The sequence below is a fragment of the Chlamydotis macqueenii genome, chromosome Z (assembly GCF_036417535.1).
Source record: "Chlamydotis macqueenii isolate bChlMac1 chromosome Z, bChlMac1.mat, whole genome shotgun sequence".
Taxonomy (NCBI): Eukaryota; Metazoa; Chordata; class Aves; order Otidiformes; family Otididae; genus Chlamydotis; species Chlamydotis macqueenii.
In genome coordinates this window covers 10,467,565-10,476,604 of record NC_141593.1, presented here as the reverse complement: position 1 = coordinate 10,476,604, position 9,040 = coordinate 10,467,565, and the positions used below count along the sequence as shown (strand labels likewise).

Sequence of the window (9,040 nt, the reverse complement as noted above, 5' to 3'; positions counted from 1 at the left end):
CCTGCAGGATACTTGTGGCTGCCGGCTGCTCGGGGAAGGACCAGGCTGCTCTGCTTGCTGGGTGGTGGTGGCATGTCTTTGGGAAGAGGCATGTATACTCAGCATGGTGAGAGTCTTTCTAAATTGAGAGGCAGTGAAGAGGACCCTTTGAGGGTCCTCCTCAAACTGAGTAGTCATGCTTTCTCTGCACCATCATGGCCCTGCTCTTTGATCAGGACTAAAATTGTTTCCATATCGCACCCAGTAAATTATGTAGGATTTCCCACCCCAGTATCTTTCCAGTTGAGAAGTTCTGAGCCTGCAAACATCCAATCTGCAAAGTCTTAGTCCACTTTATCCTTTAAACAGTAAACAAAAAAGTATCAATAGATCACACTTACTGAGACCCAGCTAGGCTGTGAGATTAAATCGCTGGCCAGAGAGCGAGAATCAGTAGCCTCAGAGGGATTCAGAGCAACGAGGACACAATCTCTTTGGTGGAAAGCTGTCCCCAGGAACAGGGACTCCTGTGCCCAGGACAGGCTGAGGCAGTTGGGGTTGTTCAGCCTGGAGAAGGCTCCAAGGAGACCTTGTAGTGGCTTTCCTGTACCTAAAAGGGGCCTACAAGAAAACTGAGGTGGGACATTTGACAAGGGCATGCAGTGATCTGACAAGGGGTAATGACTTTAAACTGGAAGAGGGTAGATTTAGATGTGACATAAGGAAGAAATTCTTTGCTGTGAGGGTGGTGAGGCACAGGAACAGGTTGCCCAGAGCAGCTGTGGATACTCCATCCCTGGAAACATTCAAGGCCAGGTTGAACGGGGCTTTGAGCAACTTGGTCTAGTGGAAGGTGTCCCTGCCCAGGGCAGGTGAGTTGGGATGAGATTATTTTTAAGGTCCCTTCCAACCCAAACCATTCTATGATTTTATGATTCTATGACAGGGCACTTGTGTCCCACAGGGTTGCCTGATCCCAGTGCTGGCCTTATTTACTCCAGGTGAGTGTCAATGCCAAGGTGGGTGTAAAATCAGTCTTTTGTAAATAAGTCTTTTACTCCATGCAGTGAGATGGTTTGGCAGGTCTGTCACTTGCAGAGAGTAAGCAAGGTGGTGGTGACTCCGGTAAATTTTCTCACATAGGTCTTGAGTCTATTTCAGTGAAGTCAAGTGCAAAAATCAATTTCATCTTAGTGTTGAGTTTGCCATTTTTATCAGGCAGATCTATTTTTTCCTTTGATGGACAATTTGCCACCTTTCTATTTTTTGCTCCCCTTGGCGTCAGACAGCCTGAGCCACTCTTCTCACCAGCACAGAGGTGTTCAGCTCAGTGCTGCACTGCCTGTTTCATCTGGAAGGAGTATTTCCTATTTATGCTTGTCAGAGCCTTTTTCCTGAAGCCAGAAGGTTTTGTTTGAGAAAGTCAAATCCCTTGAAAGTACTGTATAATTATCTACATGATTGTCTTAAGCGTCTGCCATGGCTCTGCAGTGAGCTGAGAGGCACAGACAGACAATTCGCAGCATATTGATGCCCACAGATTTTCCTACAGGAAGGAGGAATAGGGTTTTGAAGGCAACCTGCCTCTGGTAGGGTGGAGTGAGCCATCATCCTCTATCTCTGGAGGAATGTGTGTGCATGGAGAGGGAGAGCTCTCCAGCAGTGCCACTAAATGGATGATGGATGAGCTTTGCGAGCAATGCAGTTGCCCCTGAATGCCCCATCCTGCCCAGTTAACTGCGGGACTGAAATGGAAGTCAACATTGAGTTGTGCCTTTGGCCAACGCAGAGGAGATTTGGAGACTCTGGAGCTAAAACTGTGAGCTGCCTTCAAGAAGGCCCATGTTTTGCAGGTTTCAGACTGGGGTGGTGCATTTGCTGTGGGGATAGCTTGCAAAGGACGGCCCATAACATCCACCTAATGTCAAAATTAACAAACTAAGAGTAAAACTCCCTAAATTATTAAGCCAAAAAGCACCTCAAACGGTGATCTGTCTGGTCACCTCTAGAGCTTGAGTGGTTTTGATGCCTATGTGGTTACTGGGAGCCATATCAATGTTTTCCACTGTAGCAATGACAAGGGTGTCATTGATACAACTCAGTGGATGTCACTCATTATATGACCTCTCTGCTCTCACTAAGACAGAAAATGATGCTGAAAAGAAAAAAGTACAAGGGATTGAAATGGACAGAACTACTCTCTCCCAGAGCCCAAGAGAGAGTGGCTCTAATCATTGCTCCTGGCAGGTGTTTGCCTAACGCACTGCAAAGACCATGAGTAATGGAGACTCCAGCCACCCGAGACAGTGTCCTCTGGTGCTTTGGTATTCTTTATCCTTACTAGTGTTACCTGAACCTCACCCGGTGTGATTCACATCCGTTACTCCACTATGGGCAAGGGGGATAGACTGCTCTTTTCCTCCTTGTAGCTCTGGGACATTTTTAGGTACTTGAGGACCTTTAATTTGTGTTCTCACAGCCTACCTGCAATGTTTTCTCCATTTTTAGTTAGCAGGCCCTAACTTCTTGAGTATTGCCTAATAAGTCACATTTTCTAGACTGGTAGTCACGTCAGTACTCTGCTTCAGCTGGGCAGTTTTGCTGCTGAGACCTTTCCAGCCCTGTGTGAGTCTACAGAGATACTTCACATGCCTGGTAGGCTTTGTCCCTCCTGACCTATCCTGGGACAATGACCCTTTTTGCCACCCAACAGCCAGACTTCATTGCAGGAACGACTCACTACAAACCCTGTATCTCTTCCTGAAGATTTGCCACCTACCCAACCTATCTACATGTCGTTCTCCTTTTGCATTTCTCTGCATTTGTCTTTGCTGAACTTTATCCTAATTTTCAGACAATTTTTTTTTTTTATTTTTACCAAGATGATTTTAGATGCTAATCCTGTTCTCCAGTGTTTTTGCAGTCACTCTCAGCTTTGTCTGATCTGCAGATTTAATAAACATGCTGTCTTTCATCGTCCAGGTCACTAATGAATGTGCTGAGCAGGACTGAACTATACAGATCCAGCAGAGCTCAGCTCACAGTGTCCTTCTGTTTTCACCGAATATCATTAATAACTGCTCCCCGGGTATGGCTTTATAGTAGTCTCATTTAATCATGTTTCCCTAGTTTATTTATGAGAAAGTTGTTTGAGACGGTGTCAAAAGCTGTAATAAAGCCCAGATAAATGACATCTAACCATTTCTCTATTATGAAAAGTAGTTAATTTTGATTTGATATTTTTTTCCTTGACTCTTCTGTGTCTGCTGCTGCTTATATTTTTTGTTATTTTCCACATACACGCAAATTGTTTCTTTGTTTGTTTTAGAGTTTTTTTTTTCAGAGGATTGAAGCTAGACGGACTAATGTAGCATCCTTTTCCTGCTTCTCTTTCTACCCTTGACGACAGGCACCGCATTTGCCTTTTTCCCGACTTCTGGCACTTTACTTGTCTGAGCTCTCAGGTGACCAGGAGGGAGGTCTCCGAGAGGGCTTCAGCTGGTTTCGTAGGGAATTTAAAGGGTGATTTGTCCCACCCTGCTGGCCTGGAAGTATCTGACTTGGATGGAGGACTGATCTCACCCTGGAAGAGGCAGGGAAGATGGTAGTACACCCTTGCAGGGATAATGTGTCCTAGTATTAACTGTACCAATCCCCTATGCATAGTAGGCAGTTTTAACAAGGAGTAAAGCAAAAATCAAACCGACATTACCTTTTTCAATAACTTTCCCTCTATTTGAGCAACACTTTTCCAGACTGTCTTCTTAGTATTAATATACATATAAAGGGTAACATGTTTTTTTTTTTATCTTCTGCAAGTTTCATTTCATTTTTATGCCCTGACATTTCTAATATTTCTGCCTGTGTGTTCACACTATTTTTTAACTCTTGCTCAGTAGCCTTTTAGTGTTCTTTATTCTTGTCTTTGAGGTAAATGAAAAGCTTGTTATGCTGCCAAGTCTTCTGATCCTTCTTCTGCATTGAGATGTTATTGAGCCTGTGCCTTTTAAGCACAAAATGTTGTTTCTTCAAGAAACTATTGCTCACCTTGATTTCTTTTTCCTTTAAGCTTCCCCTCCATGCATTCTTGCCTAGCAGGTTTTTTTTTTAATGTTCTGAAGCCAGGCATTTCTGTTTTGCTGTTCCAAATCCCTTGTGTATGGCAGATTTCATCATTTCACAGGCACTTTTACACGAGTTTCCTTCCACCTTCTTACCCCTGACACATCCCTCTCTGGAGGCACTTCCCTGCTCATTATTTGACCTATCAGTTATGTGAGAATATTGCTCCTAAAGCACCAGGACTCTCTGTCTCCCGTTGCTTTCCTTTCCTAGCAGATAATTCGTGCTTGTACTCTCCCATTACCATCAAGTCAGTTGTTCTCAGGTAGCCTGACCCATTTAATCTTCTTGGTTTGGGGTTTGTTGTGCACTCCCCCATGGGTTTGTTTTTTTTCTTTCCTTTTATTATTAACCAGAGGATTTAGCAGTTATTCCTCCCTCTGTGTTTGGGACCTCAGCACAAGTATATGCAACATCCTTGGCATACCAAGAGATGCTGCCTCTATTTTTCTCTTCCAGTCCACATATAAGCTATGCATCTTTATATCAATATTCCAGATATATGTCTTACCACAAGTTCCAGTTACGCCAGTGAAATTGTTACTTCTGTCTTAAATTAAATCTGAGATCTTAAATAAGACATAAATTCTGTGCTAAAGGCAATATATTCATCAATGCTGCATTAGGTATCCATCTGTGACTGTATATCACCCCTTATTTTTAGACCTGTGCCCAGGCTGCTTCTGTCTTTATTCTTTCCTCTGGTTTTGTCCCTTCTGTCTCATACCCTGAGCCTAACTCGGAAGTCCCTCTCACTAAGCAATGGGCCGGTTCCTCGTTTCCTGAGCTGATGTCCATCCTTGTTCAGCCATTGGTGTAACATCACCCTGTTGGTGAAGATGCTGGAGTTCTCCTAGGTGCATCACATGTGGCCCTGATGTGTTGTCCCTGTCCCTGCCTAGCTTCTGTGGGGTCCCTTCTGTCCATCTCGGTAGTGCCACACAGTCAGGGAGGTGGGCAAACTTGGCAGAACACTTTGAATCCAGCTTCTGGGCAGCAGCATTTTACAAGAGTTTCCCTTTATCCTCGTGTTCTTGGGGTGGCAGGCTCATGCTACAGGCTCTTCTGGTCAACCCAAGCCCTGCATCCACCCCACACAGCAGCAGCAGATAGGCAGCCTGCAAGCTTGAAGCTTTCATAGAATCACAGAATAGTTTGGGTTGGAAGGGACCTTCAAAGGCCATCTAGTCCAACGCTCCTGCAAGAAGCAGGGACATCTCCAACCAGATCAGGTTGCTCAGAGCCCTGACCAACCTGGCCTTGAACGTTTCCAGGAATGGGGCATCAACCACCTCTCTGGGCAACCTGTTCCAGTGTTCTACCACCCTCATTGCAAAATTTTCTTCCTTATGTCTAATATAAATCTAATGGTTTAAAACCATTACCCCTTGCCACAACAGGTCTTAGTAAAAGTGTCCCCATCTTTCTTCTAGCCTCCTTTAGGTACTGGAAGGCTGCTATAAGGTCTCCCTGCAGCCTTCTCTTCTCCAGGCTGAACAACTTCATTCTACCTTCCCAGCACACAGCTCACTGAACAGCATCTGCTGCTAGAAAATAACTCCCAAAAAGAAACTGGTCAGCCAGGGTTGACTGTCATCAGGGTTTTTCCTTGTTTCAGAGATCCTAATGGCCCTAGAAAAAAAAACCAAACACCTTTTCCCACCCTCTTGCTTGCTAACTTCCAGCTCTTGCTGCCTCCTGGCTGCTTGTGTGCCTCCCTCTCGGAATTGCAGGGAACTGGGGAATTCACCTGCACAGCTCTTGTCCCGGGGAAGTGGGACCTTAGATGCCACCTCCCGTAAATGCTTTACTGGCAGGGTCGGTTTAGTCCACTGTAAGCAGTGGTAAGAGGAGGGACCCCACTGCCTGTCCTTACCCTTCGTATCTGCTGCTGCCCATCCCTCCTGCAGCTTGGGGAGCTAAATCAGGGAAGTGACCGGATTAAAACTATCCCAGCGCAAAAACACTGGCGTGGACGGGGGCAGAGCTGCCTTCAGCAGCGGCATCAGCCCGCTCCGGGGGCGGGTTTGGCTGGCGTGTCACCCTTGCTGCGGCGGTGGCCGCAGCATCCCCGGGGCTCATCAATCACCCGGGAGGTCAGGAGCTAATCGTGACCTTTTATTCCCTTGCTGAGAAGAGCAGCTGGTGCCCTCAAGTGGTAAATTGCAGAAGGAGAGCGGCTCCGGCCGTGCAAGGCCGGCTTTGGGCTCCTGCCGGGATGGGATGCTGGGCTGGGGCCGTTGGACACCTGCAGCGTTTTTGGCACTTCTAACCGGGCTGTTTCTCCCTTGCAGGACAAGATGGTGTGGTGACCGTAGTGGGAAGGAGACATCATTCCTGTTGGCATAGCCAGCCAGCCACAGACGCTCACCACCACTTCCTCTGCTGACCTTGCTGTGGGGCCGGCTGCAGGGCGTTCACACCAAACGTCCTGCCTTGACTTGTGCTTTTGGACAATTGGAGCCCCCCAAAAAACGTCCCTGTGAGACTAGATGGGGCTTGCTTTGGATCTACAGCCCCACTCCAGCGTGGCCCCAGGGGCTGCAGGGGCCCACGGCAGGCAGTGGAGCCAGGATCCGGGCAGCCGAGTGGGGCCAGGGCGGCTGCCGTGAGGGGGATGCACGGGGACAGTGATGCCCATCACACAGGACAACGCAGGGGTCTTCCTCCCCCTCCTGTGCCAGTGGCTGCAGAACAGCCGTCGGGAGGGGGATGAGGGTATCGAGCAGCAGCTCTGCCGCTCGGCTGTCCAGAAGCTGAGCGAGTACATCCAGCTCAACTTCTCCGTGGATGAGAGCAAACTGCAGCCAGGGAGCTGTGGGATAACGGATACGGAGATCTGCACCATGTACCTGGCCCAGGAGATGAGAAAAACCGAGGTTCTCGGGTTGAGCTTTGGGAACATCCCTGCTCTGGGGGACTACGGGGAGAAGCGGCGGGGAGGGAAGAAGAGGAAGGGGCATAAGGGGCCGGTGCTCGATGTCGGATGCATCTGGGTGACGGACTTGAAGAAAAACAGCCCGGCCGGGAAGTGCGGGAGAGTGCGCCTGAAAGACGAGATCCTTTCCTTGAATGGCCAGTTAATGGTCGGCGTGGACGTCACCGGTGCAAGGTAAGGGTGGAAGAGCAGCTGCTGGCGGCTGCCTCTCGCGGCACATGGTGCAGGTCATGGTCAGTACTGATCTGTGCCCAGAGCTCTGGGTTCCTTCTTAAGGTCTGTAAAAAATAAGTAACAAAAGCAAATTGATAATTACTCCACATTTGCTACTCGCACGTCCACCTGAAAATTCTGAGGGGTCATTGTGTCAAAAAATAGCACATTGTAAGCATTGGAGAGTCTCCACTAAAACAAGAGTCTTCCTGGGCTTGGATAAAACTGTCTTTTTTTAATGTGTAAATGAACACAGACTCAGCAGCACTGGAATATTCTTTTACAGGTGCCTCTTATTTTTGTTGAATCATTTCAGTTGAGGAAAGCTTTTTTGACAGATAAGCGTGGTCTGAGACTTTTTCAAAGCAAGACATTTTTGTGTTTTTGAGATTGGAACAACTTAATTTTAATAAATGCCCTTCGATTTTATTGCATTTGCTCTCTTTTGCTGTCTCCTTTTCCAGAAAACATGAAACCTTTATGAGTTCAAATAAGAAAGGAAGGTTCTTGCAATAATATAGATTATTCTTACTCTTTTATTTTAGTTGCTGCATGCTGTAAATCAGTTATTGGCACAGTTTTGCTCTTTGTTGTCTGGCAAGCTTGCTCACATTTCCTTTTGCAAAGGCAAAGACCTTTTTCTGATGAAGATGAGGATGCACATGTTCATTCATACCTTGGGGGGGTAACCCTTGCAAGTTTTAATCCTGCAAAGTGCCTGACCTTTCCTCACAACAAGCACTGAATGCAGCAGTGGTTGGGGTGACCGTTGCCCCTGATTCTGCCATGTTGCAGAATAAAAGCCATGACTCCTGGATCTGTGGGTGCTGGGCAGGTGAACCTGGCTGCGGTTTTGCACGTGTGATAACAACCCTCTGTAATTTCAAGCCTGCAATTCAATGAATGTGTAAGTATTGGTACTGTGGCAGCACCAATCAGTGGCACAGCCGAATTTGAGAGGTTTTGGGGCATAAAGCAGCTAGCATGCTGTTTCTCCATTGCCACATATCTTTGTTCCTAAAATGCAAGGGAATTGGTTGCAGAGGTTGCAGCAATAATGGTATTTTATTATTAATGCAAAATGAAAGATAATGCCCAGTGGAGTCCAAAATGTTTTGATAGCTGTTCTTATTATCCCATCCCTGAAGGCTTCATTTTGGGGTTGTTCCTTTCAGAAAGCTCTGTTACTAGACTAGCAAGCTGTGACTATCGCTAATGAGAACCAAGTGCTCCGTTTTCCTTAGTTGAGATTTTTTTTGGCCATTATAAAGGCAGAGTTCCTACATTTTGGTGGTACGGGGACAATGTTGTTGTTTCAATTTAGGCCAAAATTTAGGACATCTGTTAGTCAAAACCTGATTTATTTTCAGCAACCAAAACATCCTTGCCTAACTTACTGTAAACTGCTATTTGACAAGGGTGATGCTGAAGTTTGAGACCTTGAGGATACTCTCAGTGTGGAGTACTTGGTTTTGACTCTCAGAGAGCTGGCTGGTAGCCCCAGCCCCATCTGATCTGCTCCAGAATGCCTTGGGAGTCCTGCGGTAGGTTTCTCCATTGGGGTGCTCAGAAGGGAGAAAATTCTGCATAGGTTTATAATAGGCTGAAAGGCAGCATCAGCTTGCCTTCTGGGAAGACTATTTCAAAGAAGACGCTTTCCTGGAGTGTTTTGGCATTTCTGCTACGATGGCAGTAGCAGAGCCCTTTCCTCTTGGTTCTTCAAGGTTTTCATAGAATCATAGAATCATAGAATGGTTAGGGTTGGAAGGGACCTTCAAAGGTCATCTA

The 9,040-nt window shown here is 46.6% G+C and overlaps 1 protein-coding gene across 1 annotated transcript in view; it reads left to right on the top strand.

Annotated features, from left to right (window-relative positions):
• Positions 1-6,434: 6,434 nt before the first annotated feature.
• The window catches only part of PDZD2 (PDZ domain containing 2), a 142,780-nt gene continuing 140,174 nt past the window's right edge, over positions 6,435-9,040 (top strand). Inside the window, exon 1 of the mRNA XM_086770699.1 lies at positions 6,435-7,213. Coding sequence (XP_086626825.1) covers positions 6,735-7,213 — 479 coding nt within the window. The 5' untranslated portion in view covers positions 6,435-6,734. The remainder of the gene's footprint in view (positions 7,214-9,040) is intronic.